General features: G+C 35.2%; 1 protein-coding gene across 7 annotated transcripts in view; it reads left to right on the top strand.

Moving 5' to 3' along the window:
- The window catches only part of celf6 (CUGBP Elav-like family member 6), a 124971-nt gene that overhangs the window by 50991 nt on the left and 50748 nt on the right, over positions 1-23232 (top strand). For all 7 annotated transcript variants that reach the window (XR_007829652.1, XR_007829650.1, XR_007829649.1 and 4 more), the window contains exon 3: positions 18407-18455. Coding sequence is in view for 1 of the 7 variants with exons in the window: in XM_051134562.1 (XP_050990519.1) it covers positions 18407-18455 (49 nt within the window). In the remaining 6 variants the exon portion in view is untranslated. The remainder of the gene's footprint in view (positions 1-18406; positions 18456-23232) is intronic.

Below are 23232 nucleotides of genomic sequence, written 5' to 3'. Positions count from 1 at the left end.
AAAGCTGTTTGGGGTCAGAATGTTGTTGTTTTTGGACTTTTGATGTCTATTTTGCTCACTAAGGCTGCATTTAATTAATCAAAAATATAGTAAAATTTTGAAATATTATTGCAATTTCAAATAACTGTTTTCTATGCGAATATCTGATAAAATGTAATTTATTTCTGTGATCAAAGCTGAATTTTCAGCATCATTACTTCAGTCTTCAGTGTCACATGATTCTTCAGAAATCATTCTAATATGCTGATTTGTTGCTCAACAAGCAATTATGATTATGATCAATGTTGAAAGGGAATATTTTTGTGGAAACTGTAATACATTTTATTTTTTTTTTTAGAATTCATAGATGAATAGAAAGTTCAAAACAGCAGCATTTATTTGACATAGAATCCTTTTGTAACATTATAAATGTTTTCACTTTTGATTAGTTTAATGCATCCTTGAGTTACAAAGTATCAATCTGAGTAATTTGAGTAACTTTCTAACAGTTTGGTGGAACAAAAAAAAAAAAATTAAATAATAAAAACCATATTGGAGAAATTCTAATGAAAGCTGTTTGGGGTCAGAATGTTTTTTTTTTTTTTTTTTTTAGTGTTTTGATGTCTCTTCTGCTCACTAAAGCTGCATTTAATTAATTAAAAATACAGTAAAAATCTGAAATATTTTTAAAATTTAAAATAGCTCTTTACTATGTGAATATATTTTACTGTAATTTATTTCTGTGATGCGCAGCTGAATTTTCAGCATCATTACTCCAGTCTTCAGTGTCACATGATCTTTCAGAAATCATTCTAATAAGCTGATTTGCTGCTTAAGAGACATTTCTGATTATTATAAATGTTGAAAACAGTTGTGCTGCCCAATATTTTTTGTGGAAACTGTGATGCATTATTTTTCAGGATTCACAGATGAATATAAAGTTCAAAAGAACAGCATTTCTTTGAAATGGACACCTTTTGTAACATTATAAATGTCTTTACTGTCACTTTTGATCAATTTAACAACCTTCATGAATAAAAGTGTTAATTTCTTGACTAAAAAAAATCTTGCTGAGCCCATACTTTTCAACAGTAGTGTGCATTTTTAAACATTTTTTACATTATCCATTCATTTCTAAAAGGAAACTTGATGAGTTTCATACTGACATTACTGTCTGTCTGTCTGTGTGCTAGTTAATGGCAGTTGAACTCTAATGTGTAGTTTCATTAGAGCTGCTTTAATTAAATTACTCGTTAAAGGCTCATAGAGCAAATTACACAAGCAAATGATGTGGAACACTAAACAGACAGCGGATATACTGCGGTTCTTTGTGTTTTATAGGACACTGATCAGGATGAACATGTACAGACGGAGGAAGGCAGAAAAGAGACGCTTGTTTCTGTTCTTCAGCTCATTGTTGAACGGATGAATACGCGTATGAATCATCTGATCTGTCACAGTTGCTCAGAAGTTGCTTGTTCATGGCAAAACATCTTAAAAAAAGTCAGATTCCCATGTTCTGTGTGCTGAGACCACATTGATAGCGGCCTCTCGTCTGCTGCGATTCATCAGATATTTCTCATGGTTTCATTCGCAGCGCTCTGCGTAGCATGATATGGTTTCCGGCCTCACGTTATCTGTACGGGGCGTCGAGCGCCGCGTGCCGAGCGGACGTAATTAACTTTCGTTAATTAGCCATTGGACGAATAGAGCAATCATTAATCATTAAAATCTCCCCGGTGAATCCTGACGCTGTGAAACACACAGGAGCGTCTGAATCAGAGGACAGAACCCAACTGATGATGACAAAACATTTACTCAACTTTTCCTTTTGAGCTTTAAGGGTGATGCTCGTGAAAGAGAAAAAGTGAAGAAAATTATCTCTGCTTGGTTTTTAAGGTTTTCATTGTTTATTTAAACATATTTAATTATGTGCATTGTATTACATAAATTCTCATTACTTTTACAAATACTATCCAGATATTTTGTTTTTGAGATGCTGATTACTGTCATTATGTATAAATTTTTTATGAATTTTTAAAATATTTAAAATGTTTCAGTTTTATTTAAATCATTTTTAAAGTACTACAAACACTGCAGTGAGCTATGAAAGATTATTTTTTTATTTAAATCACTTTTATGCAATTGAATACATTAAAAATAGTACTACTAATACTCCAGTAAGCTATACAAATGTATTTTTAAGTAATTTCTTAATGCAGTTTAATTAATTTAAAATAGTGCTATAAAATAAATAAATTTAGATCTGCTAATAATGCAAAAAGCTGTAAATATTTATTTTTATTCAGATAATTTTTATGCAATTTAATAAAAAGTGTACTAATAATGCAATAAGCTGTAAATATTTATTTTTATTATTTTTTATTATTTAAATATTTTTTATGTAATTTTATACATTAAAGATGGTACTACTAATACTGCAGTAAGCTATACAAATTTAAGTAATTTCTCAATGCAGTTTAATAAACTAAAAATAGTATTGCTAATACTGTAATAAGCTATAAATTTAAATAATTTTATGCATTTTAATAAACTAAAGTTCTGCTAATTTTGCAGTAAAATATAGATATTTATTTTTACTTAAATCATTTTTATGCTATTGAATAAATTAAAAATAGTACTACTAATACTCCAGTAAGCAGTTTATTATAATTCTGCTGATACTGCAGTAAGCTATAAATATTTATTTTTATTTAAATAATTTTTAATGCTGTTAAATACATTTAAAATAGTATTGCTAATACTGTAATAAGCTATAAATTTAAATAATTTTATGCACTTTAATAAACTAAAGTTTTTCTAATACTGCAGTAAGATATATTTATTTTTATTTAAATCATTTTTATGCTATTGAATAAATTAAAAATAGTACTACTAATACTCCAGTAAGCTATACAAATGTATGTTTTAAAGTAATTTCTCAATGCAGTTTAATAAATTTAAAATAGTACTGCTAGTACTGTAATAAGCTATAGATATTTATTATTTAGATCATTTTTTATGCACTTTAATAAACTAAAGTTCTGCTAATACTGCAATAAGATATAGATATTTATTTTTACTTAAATCATTTTTTGTGCAGTTTAATATAATTCTGCTGATACTGCAGTAAATGTATTTTTATTTAAATATTTTTTTGCAATCTAATAAGTGTAGTGATAACGCAATAAGCTGTAAATATTTATTTTATTTGAATAATTTTTATGCAATTTACACTGTACATATTTATTTTTATTTAAATATTTTAATGCAATTTGAAGAAAAGAGAGAGAGAGAGTACCGCTATTACTAATATCGTAAGGTAGAAGATATGAATCTGAGTTTTTCTTCTGTCCATCAGGATCCGTCTCTGTTTCTTCGTCATGTCAGTGTTTCTTTCTCGGATCAGCTGCTGTTTTATTCTCTTTCAAGAGTCACACGTTACTTTAATAATATAGTTAACAGATGCATAATTCATTTTGTCTTCTGTGAAATATTAAATATGGATATATTGCATTGTACGTGTGTGCGTGTTCTTGTGGCTGAAAAGATGAGCCCGTTTTTGGGGAAAAACTTTTTTTAGTCTTGACCTCATATATTGTTTTGTGCGTCGAACAGGAGCAAGCGTCCGCGGCTAACTCGCGCTAATCGCAGCAGGCCGTTCCCCGTCCGCGCAGACCCGCGTCTGCCAATCACTGCAGCCTCTGGCGCTGTCATGGCGATGTTGGCATAAATTAGCATGCATTTGCATAAGAAGTCGCTTGTTTTGCAGACTCTCAACAAATGGCATTTTCTCTTTCTTTATCACTCTTTATCTCTCTTTCCTGATTCAGTGTCTCTGCTGCGTCTTTCATCTCTGAGTTTCTCAACAAATGGCATTTTCTCTCCTCAAACCTTCTGGAAATGTCAGTAAGAGTTTCAGAGAGTCTCCAGAGATGAACTCAAACGCCCCGTAGAGTCAATGAATGAATCATCGCATTGGCTCATGATTAAGCTGTACTTGCAAATATTGACTGTACGGTTTAGTTTTATGTGCATTTGACTAGAAATACTGTTCTGGTTTTCCCATCATCCTCTGTGGCAGCATGAGAATGATGAAATATGCCATCAGACCAAATGCATCAAATTTTAGAGTTTGTCGTTGTACTTGGACTAAAATACTGCTATTTTTGTTTGTTGGAAAGAGAAAAAGAAGTGTCATTTGAATATTGTTACTGTAAAACTAAATTTGTTGAGTCCGCTTAAAATAATTTGTTACCTGGCTGCCTTAACATTTTAAGTTCAGTCAACTCAAAAAAAGTTTAGTCAACTTGAAATGTTAAGTTGTACTAAGTGACAACTTAGATATTTGAGTTGATTCAACTTAAAATTTTAAGGCAGCTTTTAAATTTAACTAACCAAATTTCTGTTGTCACTTAGTAAAAATTAATTTTTCAAATTGACTAAATTTGTTTGAGTTGACTGTACTTAAAAGTTTAAGACAGCATGGTAACAAATTATTTTAAGTTGACTCAACAAATAGTTTTTTTTTTTTTTCATTTTTTACTGTATATGCTCATCAAGGCTGCATTTATTTGATTAAAAATATATATAAAAAAAAAAAAACAGTACTACTGCAAAATGTTATTACAAAATTATTTTATAATTAATGTTATAAAATAATGGTTTTTATTTTAAGATATATCAAATCATTTACTTAAGATATATAAGTTGCTTCCCCACTATATTTATGGTTTTTATTTTTTTAAATATAATTTATTCCTTTGATGCAAAGCTGAATTTTTATCAGCGCTTACTCCAGTCTTAAGTGTCACATGAATCTTAAGAAATCATTCTAATACGCCGATTTATTATTAGAATTATCAGTGTTTGAAATAGTTGTGCTGCCAAGTGTTTTTTTTTTTTTCAGGATTCTTTGAATAACAAGTTAAAAAGAACAGCATTTTTTATAACAATGTAAATCTATCCTATCACATTTTATTAATTTAACACATCCTTGGTGAATAAAATATTAATTTCTTTCAAAAAAAGAAAGAAGAAAAATTGACTGACCCCAAACTTTTGTACAGTTGTGTATATTGTTAGAAAACCTTTCTATTTTAAATAAATGCTGTTCTTTTTAACCTTTTATTGACCAAAGAATTCCAAAAAAAGTATCAGAGGTTCTAAAAAAATATAAAGCAGCACAACTGTTGATAACAAACATTGATAATAAATCAGTATATTAGAATGATTTATGAAGGATCATGTGACACTTAAGACTGGAGTAATGATTCTGAAAATGCAACTTTAATTACAGATATAAATTACATTTTAATTTATATTAATATAGAAAAACATTGTTTTAAATTGTAATAATATTACATTTTTGCTGAAGTGAGCACAGCTTTGATAAGCATAAGAAATGTCTTTAAAAACCATTAAAAATCTTGTTTCTCAGTGTATATAAGCCTCAATGGCTTGATTGTTAATAATAATAATAATGTGCTGAATGCAACTATAAGAAATGAAGATATAAAGATAAATCATTAACATCATGATTTTCTGTAAAGCTGCTTTAAAACGAGGTGATTCCACAACATTTGTGTTTCTTCATTTGGCAGATGTTTTTCTCCAGTGCATGTTATTTAATCGCTTTTTCCTGTGACGTTGCTGTTGTAGCCGGTTGATCCGTGTGTATTAAAGCTCACACATGCGGTCACACGTCTCAGTCCGTGTTTGTCTGGCTGGAATCAGACGTGCGCCTGAGAGGCCGTCGCCGTCTCGTCTCATCTCATCTGTGTCTCAGCGTTTCTGCTGCTTTATTTTGGTCTGATCCTCAGGCGATGCTAATGATGCTGCAGCTATTGATGAGGCCTACGAAATACACAACAACTTCAGCACAAGATGCGTCTTTCATCTCTTATACTCGTTTCTTCTCTTCTTGTCTCGCCTCTTCTCTCTTTTTTTCATGTCATTTCTTTTCTCTTTTTGTCTCTTCCCTTTGTCTCAATACAAAGGAAGTAAATCAGAAACTACATTTTTTTTATTTTTAAACATTAAGCTATAAACATCTTGTTTCATCCCGTCGCTTATTTTCTTGTCTCTTTTTGTCTCACCTCATCTCTTTTTATTCTTATCATTTCATGTCTCGTTTTTTCTCCTCTCTTCTCATTCCTTTTTTATAGTTTCTCCTCTTCTCTGTTTATTTAATCCAATTTCTCCCTCGTTTCTTCTCATCTCTTCTGTTGTTTCATCTCAATTCATCTCTTATTTTCTCGGTTCTCTTGTTTTTTTTTTTTTTTTTTTTTTTTTTTTTTTTGTCTTGTCTCTTTTAGTTTCATCTCATTTCTTCTCTTTGATTCTTTATTAATTTTTCATCTTGCCTCCACTCATTTTTTCTTCTCATTCTTCTCATTTTTATTTAATCTAATTTCTTTTTTTGTCTTAACTTGTCTCTTCGTTTTTTTGTAATTTCATTTCTTCTCTTTTTCTCTTTTCTTTTTATTGTCTCAATATAAAGCAACTAAAACAAGCTACAGGTTTCGTTTTTAAATATGAAACTAGAAAAAATCATCTCTTATTTTCTTGCTGGTATTTTGTTTTTCATCTAATTTCTTCTCTTTTATTCTCGTTTATTAATTTCATGTCTCATCTTTTCTCCTGTTTTCTCATTTGTTCTCTTGTAGTTTCTTCTTATTTCTTTTTATTGCATCTGATTTCTTCGGTTTGTCTCATCTCGTCTCTTTTTATTTAATATAATTTCTTCTCTTGTTTCTATGTCTGGTCTCTTCCCTTCTCATTTCTCTCCCTTCTCTCCCTTCTCTTCCCATCTCATTTCATTTATTTTTCACATCTCTTATTTTCTCGTTTCTCCTTGTTTTTTTGTCTTGGCTCTTTTTGTTTCATCTCATTTCTTCTTTTTGATTCCTGTTAATTAATTTCTCGTCTCCTCTCATCTTTCCTCCTTCTCATTTCTTCTCATTTCTTTTTATTGCATCTAATTTCTTCTCTTTGTCTCATCTTGTCTCTTTTGATTTAATGTAATTTCTTCTCTTGTTTCTTGTCTGGTCTCTTCCCTGCTTATTTCACCTTTCCATTTCACTTCTCATTTCTTGTTTCACTGCATCTTTTTTTTCTGCTCATCTTTTTTTATTTAATCTACACTGTAAAAAAAAAAATATGGTAAAAAAAAACAAAAAAAAAAACTGCAGCTGTGGTTGCCAGAATTTACAGTAAAAAATACGGTAGCAACATTTTAGGTTTTACGGTTTTAACTTACATTTACATTTAAATACCGTCATTTCATTAACTGATATAATGTTAATGTACCAACCTTTTAAAGTACTGAAATCTGTTTTGAAATTTGTAATGCACTGATAACCACCAAAAGCAGGTCATTTCTTCTCTCTTTTTCTCTTCTTGACTCAATATAAAGCAACTAAAACAAACTACATGTTTAGTTTTTAAATATGAAAATATAAACCTCTTGTTTCTCATCTCTTATTTTCTTGTCTGTACTTGTTTTTTCACATCTCCGCTTGTCTCGTCTCTACTGTTTCATTGAATTTCCTCTCTTTGATTCTTACTTTTAGTCTTTAGTCTTATTTCCTCTCATTTTTCTCATCTTTATTTCATTTCATTTTTTATCTCTCTTTTAGTCTCTTTATGTTTCAGTACAAACAACTAAAGCACAAACTACACTTTCATTTTTAAATATGAAACTATAAACATTTTGTTTCTCATCTCTTATTTTCTCGTCTCACTTGTTTCTTCTGTTTTGGTCTCGTATCATCTGTTGAGTCTTTCATATTTTTATATTTCTCATATTTTGTTTATATTCTTTTGTTTTCATTTCATTATATATTTTTTCTCTTTGATTCTTTATTAATTTCAAGTCTAATATTTTCTCCTCTTTCTACTCATTTCTTTTTACTGCATCTAATTTATTTGCTTTGTCTCTTCTATTTTTTTAATGTAATTCTTTCTCTTGTTTCTTGTCTGGTCTCTTCCCTTCTTATTTTATCTTTTCTCTTCTCTTTTCACTGCATCTCTTATTTTCTCATCTCATTGTTTTTCTTGTCTTTTTGTCTCGTCTCTTCTCATTTCATATAATTTCTTCTTCATGATTCTTGTTTATTAATTTCTCGTCTTTTTTTTTCCTTTCTTCTCATCTCTTATTTCATCAAATTTCTTTTTCTTGTCTTTTTGTCTTCCCTTTTCTCTTTATTCTGTTCTCTTCACAACTAAAACAAGCTACATTTAGTTTTTAAATGCAAAATTATAAACTTGTTTCTCATCTTTTGTTTTCTCGTCTCTACTTGTTTTTTCACATTTCGTCTTGTCTCTTCTGTTTCATCAGATTTTTTTCTCTTTGATTCTTATTAATTTTAGTCTTATCTCCTCTTGTTTTTTCTCCTTTCTCCTTATTTCTCTTCTAATTGATTCTCATCTTTCTTTATTCATCTCATTTATTCTCTCTTTTAGTCTCTTCCCTTTGTCTCAAAACAAAGCAACTAAAACAGGACCTACACATTAACTACACATTGTTAAATTTGAAACTATAAACATCTTGTTTCTCACCTCATCTCTTATTTTTTCGACTGTACTTGTTTCTTCTTTTTTTTACTCTCTTCTATTGTGTCTCTCTTTTTTTTCCCTCTTTGATTCTTTCTTAATTTAATGTCTTTCCTTCTCTCTTCTCATTTCTTCTCTTCTACTTCATCTTGTCTCTTTATATTTTATTTTGTCTCTTCTCTTGTTGTCTTCTCTGGAACAGAAGCTCGTCGGTTCGTTCTTGAACATGAAGCTGTGATCATCTTGTGTGAATGTGTCTGTTGTTGTGTTTGACGGGCGGCTTTGATTCCCTTTCAGCGCCGTGATGGCGTGATGTATGGAGCGTGGGGCGCGCGTATATTTCACGGCTCCGCCGGTCGTTCATCAGCGCTAACGCATGAGCGAGCGTGTCTGCGAGATGTTGAAGATGGACTCGCGGTTGGTAATGAGCCGCGTTCCGCTGCGCTGAGATCTGCTCCTGTAGCAAGGGCAAATCCACTCGTTTATCTTCACACACACACATTCGTCTTCACAATAATTGTGGCACTTCATCAAAGTGCTGAGTGTTATATTTATCAGTCAGATTAATGTGAGATCGTTCAGTCGCGTGTGTGTGTGTGTGTGTGTGTGTGTGTGTGTGTGTCAGTGTGGCTGTTGTCTTGAAATATTCTTCTCATCTCTCTTGTGTTCTTCTCTTCTTTTCATGCGTTTGTCTGGGATCTTCGCTCTTGTTCTTTTCTCATCTCAGCTCGTCTCTTCTGGTTTTGTCTCATTTTTATAATTTCTTCTGTTATCCCTTCATCTAACTTTTTGCTTTCTTCTCATTTTGTTGCTTCTTTACTAATCTCTCCTTCTGATAATTTCTCGTCTCATCTTGTCTCGTTTCTTCTGGTCTCATCTTGTGTCTCATCCGTCCTCACCTCTGTCCCTTATAAAGTTTCCTGTCTCGGTGAGTCATCTGTTAGTCGTGTCTCTGTGTGTCTGTCGGCGTCTCTTTCTCTGGCTGAGAAAAGGCCCATAAAGCTAATGTAGTGTGCCGCGTCCCGCTCCCGCTGTGATCTATACTCCCATCCATCCTGAGCTTTATAGAGCAGCCGGGCGTCTCTGACCAGGGCGACCCGCTGCGGTGAGGCCTAAACAAACCCGGCGGGATTGTAGGCGCGGCGGCGCTGTGGGTGTCCCACCGAACGTGATGAAGAGTTCCACCGGCGAGAAAGATGACACAGAGATGGCACACAAACATGCACGGGACGGGATCCCGCCGGAAAATGATGTTCTGAAGTTGTTTTACTCATTTTCTTCTTCCAGAAGGAAACCTGCTGCCATCTAAAAATATCCTTCACACCCTCCTGCTGCATTTAACCTGACAGCAGCCTCCACACGAGCACCGCATGCGCCGCTGCAGCCACGTGTCAACCACTGCGTGTGTGTGTGTGTGTGAGACGGGTCGGCCTCTACACGCTCCACAGGACATGACAGGCAATTTGAAAGAGCGAGCAGCTCGCACACACACAATCACCATGGTAAAGAGAAAGAGAGCGTCCTGTGAGCAGGTAAATGCAGATGTCATGATGCTCATCTGCAGCTGTGAATTACTTTTAAATGAGGCCAACGAACTTTAAAGAGCTGAAGATGTTTGTGTTCTTGTCTCATTGGTGTCTTCTCGTCTTGTTGCATATTTTGTCTTCTTGCTTATTTCTTCTCATATATTCTCTTTTTTCTTATATATTCTGGTCTCTTCTTGTATATTGTATCATGTCCTTTGTATTTATTCATCTGATATCTTCTCCCATCTCATTTTCTTATGTCTTCTTGCATCTTGCCAAATCTTGTATTTTCTTGTCTTTTCTCAGCTTGTGTATTTTCTCTACTTTTCCTCTCCTCTTGTTTTATATAATATCTTCTTGTATCTTTTCTTCTCATATCTTCTTATCTCTTCTTGTATCTTGTGTCTTATTTTCATATCTTCTCATCTCACATTTTCTTGTGAGATCACTTTTTCTTGTATATTCACATCTCTTCTTCTCTTCTGGTTTCTTCCCTTCTCATAACTTCATCTCATATCTTCTCTTTTTTTCTTATCTATTCTCTTCTCTCATATTTTTTCTTATAGAAACCTTTTGTGTCTTCTGTATTCTTTCTTTTAGTATCTTCTGATCTGTTCTGAAATCTTGTATCTTCTCTCTCATGTCACATGTCGCATCTGGTATTGTCTTGTCTTGCCTCGTCTTGTCTGCACTGTAGAAGTGTTGAAATACAACGCAGCATGTATGATGACAGGAGAAGCGAGAAGCCCCGGTGCAGGAGCACTGGTGGAGTAACAGGGAGACAGACAAGCATGTGGAGATGAGACAGGAGCTTCGGCAGAGTAGTAAAGAGACAGAAAAGCACTATTGGAGTAATAGAGAGACAGATGAGTGTGTTGAGGTGAGACAGGAGCGCTGGTGGAGTAATAGAAAGACAGACGAACATTAGTGGAGTAATAGAGAGACAGACAAACATGTAGAAATGAGACAGGAGCTACAGTGGAGTAATAGAGAGACAGACAAGCATGTGGAGTAACAGGAGCACTGGTGGAGTAATAGAAAGGCAGACAAGCATTACTGGAGTAACAGAGAGACAGACGAGTATGTGGAGGTGAGACAGGAGCGCTCTTGGACTAATAGAGAGTCAGGCGAGCATGCAGAGGTGAGACAGGAGCGTCGGTGGAGTAATAGAGAGACAGACGAGGATGTAGAAATGAGACAGTAGTGTCAGTGGACTAAAAGAGAGACAGACGAGCATGTAGAGGTGAGACGGGAGCGTAGGTGGAGTAATAGAGAGACAGACGAGCATGTAGAGGTGTGACAGGAGCGTCGGTGGAGTAATAGAGAGACAGACGAGCATGTAGAGGTGAGACAGGAGCTTTGGTGGAGTAATAGAGAGACAGACGAGCATGTAGAGGTGAGACAGGAGCTTTGGTGGAGTAATAGAGAGACAGACGAGCATGTGGAGTAACAGGAGCACTGGTGGAGTAATAGAAAGGCAGACAAGCATTACTGGAGTAACAGAGAGACAGACGAGTATGTGGAGGTGAGACAGGAGCGCTCTTGGACTAATAGAGAGTCAGGCGAGCATGCAGAGGTGAGACAGGAGCGTCGGTGGAGTAATAGAGAGACAGACGAGGATGTAGAAATGAGACAGTAGTGTCAGTGGACTAATAGAGAGACAGACGAGCATGTAGAGGTGAGACGGGAGCGTAGGTGGAGTAATAGAGAGACAGACGAGCATGTAGAGGTGTGACAGGAGCGTCGGTGGAGTAATAGAGAGACAGACGAGCATGTAGAGGTGAGACAGGAGCTTTGGTGGAGTAATAGAGAGACAGACGAGCATGTAGAGGTGAGACAGGAGCTTTGGTGGAGTAATAGAGAGACAGACGAGCATGTAGAGGTGAGACAGGAGCTTTGGTGGAGTAATAGAGAGACAGACGAGCATGTAGAGGTGAGACAGGAGCGTAGGTGGAGTAATAGAGAGAAAGACGAGCATGTAGAGGAGAGACAGGAGCGTAGGTGGAGTAATGGAGAGACAGACGAGCATGTGGAGGTGAGACAGGAGCGTAGGTGGAGTAATAGAGAGAGAGAGACGAGAGATTGGAGGTGAGACAGGATTCCCATGGCGTAATAGAGAGACAGACGAGCATTAGTGTAGTAATAGAGAGACAGATGAGAGATTGGAGGTGAGACAGGAGCTTTAATGGAGTAACAGAGAGACAGATGAGTGTATGGAGGTGAGACAGGATTCCCAGAGGAGTAATAGAGAGACATACAAGCATTATTGGAGTAATAGAGAGACAGACGAGCGATTGGAGGTGAGACAGGAGCCTCAGAGGAGTAACAGTTAGACAGATGAGCATTAGTGGAGTAATAGAGAGAGAGACGAGAGATTGGAGGTGAGACAGGATTCCCAGTGGAGTAATAGAGAGACAGACAAGCATTAGTGGAGTAATAGAGAGACAGATGAGAGATTGGAGGTGAGACAGGAGCTTTAATAGAGTAACAGAGAGACAGATGAGTGTATGGAGGTGAGACAGGATTCCCAGAGGAGTAATAGAGAGACATACAAGCATTATTGGAGTAATAGAGAGACAGACGAGCGATTGGAGGTGAGACAGGAGCTTTAATGGAGTAATATAGAGACAGATGAGTGTATGGAGGTGAGACAGGATTCCAGGTGGAGTAATAGAGAGACAGACAAGCATTAGTGCAGTAATAGAGAGACAGACGAGCAATTGGAGGTGAGATAGGAGCCTCAATGGAGTAATAGTTAGACAGATGAGCATTAGTGGAGTAATAGAGAGACCGACGAGAAATTGGAGGTGAGACGGGAGCATAAGGGGAGTAACAGAGAGATAGACGAGTGTGTGGAGGTGAGACGAGCGTCAGTGGAGTAAAGACAGATGAGTGTATGGAGGTGACACAGGATTCCCGGTGGAGTAATAGAGAGACAGATGAGTATGTGGAGGTGAGACGGGAGCATAAGGGGAGTAATAGAGAGACAGACGAGCTTGTGGAGGAGACAGGAGCTCTGGTAGAGTAATAGAGAGACAGAAAAGCATTAGTGGAGTAATAGAGAGGCAGACGAGAGATTGGAGGTGAGACAGGAGCTTTAATGGAGTAATATAGAGACATGAGTGTATGGAGGTGAGACAGGATTCCCGGTGGAGTAATAAAGAGATAGATGAGCATTAGCGGAGTAATAGAGAGACAGACGAGTGTGTGGAGGTGAGACGGGAGCGTAAGGGGAGTAATAGACAGACAGATGAACTTGTGGAGGAGACAGGAGCTCTGGTAGAGTAATAGAGAGACAGACGAGCATGTAGAGGTGAGACAGGAGCTTTGGTGGAGTAATAGAGAGACAGACGAGCATGTAGAGGTGAGACAGGAGTGTAGGTGGAGTAATAGAGAGAAAGACGAGCATGTAGAGGTGAGACAGGAGCTTTGGTGGAGTAATAGAGAGACAGACGAGCATGTAGAGGTGAGACAGGAGCTTTGGTGGAGTAATAGAGAGACAGACGAGCATGTAGAGGTGAGACAGGAGCGTAGGTTGAGTAATAGAGAGAAAGACGAGCATGTAGAGGAGAGACAGGAGCGTAGGTGGAGTAATGGAGAGACAGACGAGCATGTGGAGGTGAGACAGGAGCGTAGGTGGAGTAATAGAGAGACAGACGAGCATGTGGAGGTAAGACAGGAGAGTCACTGGAGTAACAGAGAGAGAGAGACGAGAGATTGGAGGTGAGACAGGATTCCCATGGCGTAATAGAGAGACAGACGAGCATTAGTGTAGTAATAGAGAGACAGATGAGAGATTGGAGGTGAGACAGGAGCTTTAATGGAGTAACAGAGAGACAGATGAGTGTATGGAGGTGAGACAGGATTCCCAGAGGAGTAATAGAGAGACATACAAGCATTATTGGAGTAATAGAGAGACAGACGAGCGATTGGAGGTGAGACAGGAGCCTCAGAGGAGTAACAGTTAGACAGATGAGCATTAGTGGAGTAATAGAGAGAGAGACGAGAGATTGGAGGTGAGACAGGATTCCCAGTGGAGTAATAGAGAGACAGACAAGCATTAGTGGAGTAATAGAGAGACAGATGAGAGATTGGAGGTGAGACAGGAGCTTTAATAGAGTAACAGAGAGACAGATGAGTGTATGGAGGTGAGACAGGATTCCCAGAGGAGTAATAGAGAGACATACAAGCATTATTGGAGTAATAGAGAGACAGACGAGCGATTGGAGGTGAGACAGGAGCTTTAATGGAGTAATATAGAGACAGATGAGTGTATGGAGGTGAGACAGGATTCCAGGTGGAGTAATAGAGAGACAGACGAGCAATTGGAGGTGAGACAGGAGCCTCAATGGAGTAATAGTTAGACAGATGAGCATTAGTGGAGTAATAGAGAGACCGACGAGTGTGTGGAGGTGAGACGGGAGCGTAAGGGGAGTAATAGACAGACAGATGAACTTGTGGAGGAGACAGGAGCTCTGGTAGAGTAATAGAGAGACAGACGAGCATTTGGAGGTGCGACAGGAGCGCTGGCCTATTTGTCAGCATTGATCAAGCCATTAGGAGTGTGTGCAGGGAGCCATATTGGTTTTTGAGGCCAAAGGGTGTGAGAGAGACAGAGATGAAGCACTTGAACGTACTGAACTCTACTGGGACTCTAATGAATCTGACACACACCGTGTTTCTCTATCTGAGAGATGCTGCTCGAGCGAACGGCTCCTTCAGCGCTCATGAGTTCAGACGCTTCATCAGCCAGAGCGAACACACGCCGTGAGCCAGCGAATGCAGACGTGTGTGTGTTTGGTGATGCAGGAACACAGTGAGCCATCAGACACTGATCAAACACACCTAGATCTGTACTGAGCTGTAGTTTCCTCAGAATTAATTGAATCTGACACAAGATCCAGAGGAGTCTCACCTGGAAAAAACAATGCATAAATAAAGTAGACATAATGGCTTACATGCATATTTTTTTCCTCTTAATATTTTAATATGCAGATCATTTTACTTACAGGTTTGTCATAGTCTGTAGTAATTATAATCAGCCTAACATAAAACAATACAAGTCTATGGCCTTTTATTCAACTAAATGTGTTTTAGTCTTATGTTATCTTATGTCTTGTATCTTATCTTTTCTTCTTGTTGAGATGTCTTCTGAAGCTGTAGATGAGATGCGAGGTTTTAAAGAGAGGTTGGAGCCTGGACACTTAAATGCTTAAAATATTGAGGAGTTTTCGGTATTGTTTGGTCTTTATTTTACAGGTGTGGTTCATGTAGGTGGGCTTGTTCTTGTGGGCCGTATGCAGGCGTGTGTGTGTGGTGGGATGTGAGGTGTATCTGGCCGCCGGCTCTCAGTGATGGCACAAAACTTTTTGTCAAACTGAGTAAAAGAGGACATTAAAGTGGGACGGAGGTGGGGGTTGTTCGGGGGTTCTGGTGAATGATTGGACTTTTTCCTTGAACCTCATTGGCCACACCATGGAAATAATGGTGGAAATGGTGCAAGAGCAGGCAGGCGCGTGCCAATTCGCTGGATTGCAGCCCGCAGACCAACAGGCTGCCGACCCGATCTGCCCGGTTGCTTAGCAACTCCCGGTGTACCCTGTGCTGCTTAATGACTCCTGTTGCTGCGGCGACTCCGAGGATTTTAACGGGCCGCAGCTCTGGAGCTTTACAACCAATCATGCGAGTTCGGAGTCCTGAGATGGAGCAAATCAGAAGAAAGAGAAAAACGTCTCGCGGGTCTCAGTCTGACCCGACACTGACACACACAACGCTTTGTTCAGCCGCGTCTTCACCATAAAAACCAGAGCAGAACCAGCTGACCGGTGCTGACACACGCAGCCCAAACTCCAGTAAAAATATCCAAACATTTAGAAAATTGTATTTCATTGATTCTGTCAACATTCAACAAGGTTATGGCAAGATTTCTGACTTTTGATTGCAGACTTTGGTATGTGAGCAAAGTTTGAGACATTGTTGAGATCTCTTGAGACGTGTTTGGTCTTTACTCGTCTGAGAAACAAAAAAACAAATAAAAATATTTCTACATAATTATATTTTTTAATCATTTTTTTAACAAATGTATTTATCAAATTGACCACTTTATTATATTTTATTATTTTACAATAATAGTGCTACATTTAAAAATTTTTTTAATTTACCATTATTTTTATTTAATTTGTTTTATTATATATTTTATTAGTATTTTTAGTGTTGTTGATGTTTATGTATTATATTTGTCCTTATTTATTTCTCTCTTATTTATTTCTGTATGTATATGAAGAGTTTGAAGAATTTGCAAAAACAGATAACTCTGGTTTTAACAATTTTCGGAAATCATGTTTTTCATTGTGCATTCCAGTTAATCTCATTCAAACTGCAGTTGGGTTATTTTGATGAAGTAAAAATAACAGAAGCGTCAATGGAGTAATAGAGAGACAGACGACTGTGTGGAGGTGCGACAGGAGATGAAAAAATAAAATATCCAAACATCCAGAAAACAAGATTCATTTAGAAAACTGTATGAGATATTAAGGCTTGTTCAGAGAATAAATCTTCAGTTGATTTAAGGTTTTCATTTTTTCGTCTGAGAAACAAGTAGACAAATAAAATATTTCTACTTAATCATATTTTTCTATCATTTTATAACAAATGTATTTATCAAATCTACTATTTTATTATATTTTATTATTTTACAATTGATCAAATCTGTCATTTTATTAATAGTATCAATTTGCTACATTTAAAATTTCTTTTTATTTACCGTTATTTTTATTTTATTTTTTTATTGTATGTTTTATTAGTATTAGTGTTAATCTGTGTTAATGTATATTTATTATATTTGTCCTTATTTCTCTCTCTTTATATATATATATATAAAGTATATAAATTCTCTCTTTTTATATTTATATTAGGGCTGTCAACGATTAATCGTGATTAATTGCATACAAAATAAAAGTTTGAGTTTGCCTAATATATGTGCGTGTACTGTGTATAATTATTATGTATATATAAATACAAACACATTCATGTATATATTTAAGAAATATTTTCAAGCATATATATTTATTATAATTTTTATAATTTTATATTATATATAAATAAAATTATTTTGTATATTAATAACATATTTCTCATATATATACATATTAATTTGTGTGTATTTATATATACATAATAATTGCACACAGTACACACACATATATTAGGCAAACTTTTATTTTGTATGCGATTAATCACGATTAATTGTTGACAGCCCTAATTTATATATATATATATATATATATATATATATATATATATGAAGAGTTCATGTGCAAAAACATGAACAGTCTTTTTAACAATTTTCAAAAATCATGTTTTTTTTATTGTGCATTCCAGTTAATCTCAATCAAATGGCAGTTGGGTTATTTTGATTAAGTAAAAATAACAAAAAATAAATAAAAATATAAATACAGCTAACTAACAATAAAATACAATAAAACATGATAACAATTAAAAAAAAACAAAAAAAAAACATGATTTTTTAATATTTTTGCAAGTTTTTTTGATGATTATTTGGTTATATTTGATAATTCAGGTTGAATTATATTAGGTGAATCAACATCATGAATCAAGGCTGATTCACTGTTGAATTTTTTGATTTTACAAACATTGATATCACAACATTTTCAACATTGTACTTTTTTGTAAAGGTTGGTTTCCCGTGTATTTTATTATCCTTTTTTACAACAATTTATAATTAAACATTATTTTAATGGTTTTTTTTTTTCAATGTTGATACTACTACTGACATTATTCATCAACATTTTAATGTTGAATGTTGTTTACATGCCAGCTGGGTAATTTATAATTGATTGATTTTTTTTTTCAATTCATTTTATATATGTAATGACTGTAGTTTGTCTCTGGAGATTATTGCTTTTAATTATACAGGATCACTACATAATCACATATTTTGCATTTTTAAACAATTTATAATACAATTGTTTCATTATTTATCAAATTTAATGTTTCGTTACATTTTATTATTTTACAAATGTTTAAAATAATTATAATTTTATGAACATGATCAATTAACTAAATTTAAATTTCTTCTGATTTATTATTATTTATTTATTTTTGATTGTGGTGAGTGTTTGACTCACCTAGTTTGACTGGACATCAGCAGAAGTCTCTGTAGATTATTGCTTTAATTAAACGATGTGTGTGATTTCTTGATGTGTTTGTTTATTTATCTGACACTGATTTGACTCTGAAGGCATCAACATGCTCTTTTCACACACACACACACACACACACACAGACACGCTGTGTTCTAACATCTCTCTCTCTTTCTTATTCAGATGAACCGGCCCATCCAGGTGAAACCGGCCGACAGTGAAGGACGAGGAGGTAATTAACCTTCTTTCTCTCTCACACGCACACTCACACACACACACACGGGGCGAGTGACTGTGTGTCGGAGTGGCCGTTAATTTAAGTCACTTGCCTCCATTGACTCTCCATCTGTTCGGGCCGCTCGGGCCGTCGCGGTTCGCCGTGACTCGATTCGGATCAAAGGAGCCGCAGGTTGCCGCAGTTAACCGTAATAACGCGTGCCGGTAACGGCTGAAGCGGCAGGTGATGTGGTGGCGGTTCGGCTGGATTCGGAGCACCTGGTGTCCTGAAAGGACTCGCCGTATGTTTGTAGCAGCATCTGTGTTGACCTGCACCTGCTCTTCATTCTCTACGCGCGCTTGTGGTTTTACAGGCGGTTTTATTGGTCAGCGGGTGTGACGGGGCCGATCTGTGAGGAGTTGATTCTCATTGAACAGGACTTGTTGAGATCTCTTTTGTTGTCTGGGAAGCAGATACATAATAGAAAAAAACAGCAGGCTAATGAAAATGTGACCCTGGACCACAAAACCAGTCATAAGCATCAATTTTCTGAAATTGAGATTTATATAATCTGAAAGCTGAATAACTAAGCTTTCCACTGATGTATGGTTTGTTAGGATAGGACAATATTTGGCCAAGATTATTGGAAATCTGGAATCTGCGGGTGAAAAAAAATCAAAAATCATCTTTAAAGTTGTCCAAATTAAGTTCTTAGCAGTGCAGCGTTTTGATACATTTGCGGTGGGAAATTTACATGGAACATGATCTTTACTTAATATCCTAATGATTTTTGGCATAAAATAAAAATCAATCATTTTGACCCATACAATGTATTTTTGGCTGTTGCTACAAATATAAAGATAAAAATACAAAGATAAAAATGCACTTGGCTTAAAAACAAAAATGAAAATAAATGTTATTTAGTTATCAGTTTAGTAATCAAATTAATTTATTATTATTTATCAATTATTTTAATACTTTGTTTACATTTTTTTTCTTTGGAAATTACACAAATGTGTTGCAATAAATAAATAAATAAATAAAAAGCACTTGGCTTAAAAACAAAAATGGAAAAAAAAAGTTTAGTTATCAGTTTAGAAATCAGAGTCACAAATATCACTTCATGAGCTCTAGTTTTTATTAATTTATTATTATTTATCAATTATTTTAATACTTTGTTTACATTTTTTTTTCTTTGGAAATTACACATGTGTTGCAATAAATAAATAAATAAAAAGCCCTTGGCTTAAAAACAAAAATGAAAAAAAAGTTATTTAGTTATCAGTTTAGAAATCAGGGTCACAAATATCACTTCATATTTTTTTTAAATTAATTTATTATTATTTATCAATTATTTTAACACTTTATTCTTATTTTTATTTGTTTTAGCAATCATAACCAAATTTATGATTTTTATAAAAAGGATCAATTTTCAAAATATTAGTTTTATTTAGCATTTTTATTTTCAGAGAAGCAAATAGATAATAGAAACACAATAGACAGTGGACAAAATAAAAATACCACTTTATATCACAATTATTTATCAATTATAATCATAAGTTTATTATTTAGTTTTTTTTTCTGCAGGTTAATAATTCAGCTTTGAAATTACATAGCCATAATTTATTTTAAATCATACTAATATTTCACATTTTTACTGTATTGTCGATCAAATAAATGCAGACTTGGTGAGCAGAAGAGACTTCTTTCAAAAACAAAAATTGACCAACCCCCAGTTTTTGAACTGTAGTATGGATTCAGAATGTAAAAGATAAAACGTAGTGAAAAACATACTAATAAACAGTGATGTTTGCTTGCATGTGTGTTAACATTTTAATGCATTAATATAGTGACTTCTGTGAACATTTCTGGGTGAGTTATCATCAAGCTGAGCTATGTTTTCATCTTGCTTTTATTAGTTAAGTCTGTGAAGTGATCAGTCATGTGGATCAGTTTTTATTCAGACAGTCAGACGTGTGTGTGTGTGTGTGTTTTCAGAGCTCTGCTGGCTCCATTGCTCTTGTTTCTCGTCGGCTCTTTATTTGTGCTCTGAGTGAATCTGTTCTGACGTGTTGTGGGCAGCGAGTGACACTCTGGATTTTCACAAGTCTCACACTCCATTTGTCTCAAACGAGTGAGCAACAGCAGCCCGAAAGCTCGTCCCGTGATGGAGGAGACTGGAGTTTGGTGTGTATGATGGTCTCCTGTATCAGGGCCGGTCTGTCATTACCGGCCGCGTCTCTTATCGTCCCGTCTGATTCACACCGACTCTGATCTACAGCCGCTGTTATCTACAGATTGACATCATGTAAAGTCACTCTGGACGGCTGATCTCAGTGCAGTCGGCCTTTAAAGAGAGTTCACCCAAAAAGAGAAATTCAGACTTCGGTTACTTGCTTGTTTTACAAATTTTCCTAGAATGTGATTAATTAACCAGACTTTAAATTTAAATTTTAAATTTATAAACAGAGAGAACATTTTTTTCTTTGAAAATTACCCAAATGTGTGGCTAAATAAATAAATAAATAAGATGCACTTGGCTTAAAAACAAAAATGAAAATAAATATTTAAAAATAAAGGTGCTTCACGATGCCATAGAAGAACTTTTTTTTTTTCCCCTAAATGGTTCCATAAAGAACCTTTAACATCTAAAGAACCTTTCTGTTTCACAAAAGGTTCTTTGTGGCAAAAGAAGGTTCCTCAGATTATAAAAAGGTAAGAAAGAGATGGTTTTTTGAAAAGGCCCTTTGACTGAATGTTTTTTTTTGTGGAGCCAAAAATGGTTCTACTATGACACTATGAAGAACCTTTTAAAGCACCTTTATTTTTAATAGTGTAGCAAACCGAACTCAGAATTGCGGGACATAAACTTGGAATAGCGGGAAATAAAACCCGGAATAGCGGGAATATATCTCAGAATTGTGAAATATAAACTTAAAATTGTGGGATATAAGATAAGAATTCCAAGATATAAACTCAAAATTGCGGGATATAACCTTGAAAATGCGGGATTTAAACTCAAAATTGCGGGATATAAACTCCGAATTGTGGGATATAATCTCAGAAATGTGAAATATAAGCTCAGAATTCCAAGATATAAAAACAAAATTGTGGGATATAACCTCGGAAATGTGGGATATAACCTCAGAATTGTGGGATATAATCTCGGAATTGTGGGATATAATCTCAGAAATGTGGGATGTAACCTCGAAATTACATCATATAAACTCGAAATTGTAGGATATAAACTTGGAAATGTGGTATTTGACCTCAGAATTGCGAGATAAACTCAAAATTGTGGTATATAACCTCAGAATTGCAGGATATAAACTCGGAATTGTGGGATATGAACTCGGAATTCTGGGATATAACCTTGTAATTGTTGGATATAAACTCGGAATTCTGGGATATAAACTTGGAAATGTGGTATTTGACCTCAGAATTGCGAGATAAACTCAAAATTGTGGTATATAACCTCAGAATTGCAGGATATAAACTCGGAATTGTGGGATATGAACTTGGAAATATGGGATATAAACTCAGAATTGCAACCTATAAGCCCCCATGACAGAGAAAAGTATCCATACAAATTTTTGAGAGTTTCTGGAGTAAAAGAGTAACACAGAAACCACCAAACTCATTTTTCTTGATGTTCTACATTTAGAAACAGAGAGAACATTTTTTTCCTTTGAAAATTGCCCAAATGTGTGGCTAAATATATAAATAAATAAATAAGATGCACTTAAAAACAAAAATGAAAATAAATGATATTTAGTAATCAGTTAAGCACATTTATTATACATTGTAAAACCAAATTTGGGTGCATCACTAATGTGTTTGCTGTTTATAAACAGACAGCAATTCTGTTGCCTGTGTAAAAATGGACTGTTTTACAATCCACTTCCATTATATGGAAAAAGAGCAGCTCCTTTGGAAAAAACAACATAAAAGATGACAGAAGTTTTATTTCTGGGTGAATTTGTCGTTTATTGGAGGTTGAGGAAAATGGTTTAATGTGTTTGGGTTTCCCTGCTTTATTTCAGGCTGTTTTATTTCCCTAATTTATACCGGATTCAGACTTTAATTGACTAAATATTTGAATTAATGAGGCTCTGGTGGTTTTAATGAGCCGAAATCAAAGACAAATATTTAAAACCAAAAATGATGAGCGATGTGCCAACAAGGTTTTCAAACATAAATGTGCAAATATTAAAGCTGCCGTGATTATAGCCTCGTTCTTTATCAGCAGGCAGGTCTGATTCATTCATGTGATCCGCGGGTCAGATGAGATGTTTTTGAGCGTTTGCAAAGAACTCTGGGTAGTTGGAGCTGCATTTGAGAAGTTAAAATATAATGCGAGTTCAGCTGTCAGAGACTGAAGCCGTTTTTACTGGAGCTTCTTCTGATCTTACAGGTGAAACGAAAGAACTGAACCAGATTCAGATGACTAGCTAAACAGTTAAACCTTTAGACCACCGGTACATTTATTCCATAGACTTCCATTGTAAGTGCATTATAGTAAATGTTCACTTGTACAAACCATGAGCATTTCCTGATGCTGTCATAGTTACGTCACTTATGTTTAACCTAGAATATTCCTTTAACATCTCTCGTTTGAAAATCTCCCATTCGTTCGCTGCTGTTTTTATCCAGACAACTATTTCACTTCAGTGTTTAATATTCTTTCATGTTCTGACGTCTTTTCGTTGGGGCTCTTTTTGGAGCTTCTGTCAGATTCAGAGATTGACAGACGCTAACAGGCGCTCTCTCACCTCAGCAGGTGCAAACGCTG

This window comes from Labeo rohita, chromosome 18 (genome assembly GCF_022985175.1).
Source record: "Labeo rohita strain BAU-BD-2019 chromosome 18, IGBB_LRoh.1.0, whole genome shotgun sequence".
Classification (NCBI taxonomy): domain Eukaryota; kingdom Metazoa; phylum Chordata; class Actinopteri; order Cypriniformes; family Cyprinidae; genus Labeo; species Labeo rohita.
Note: the sequence above shows the minus strand (reverse complement) of the source record. Positions and strands in the feature narration are given on the sequence as shown.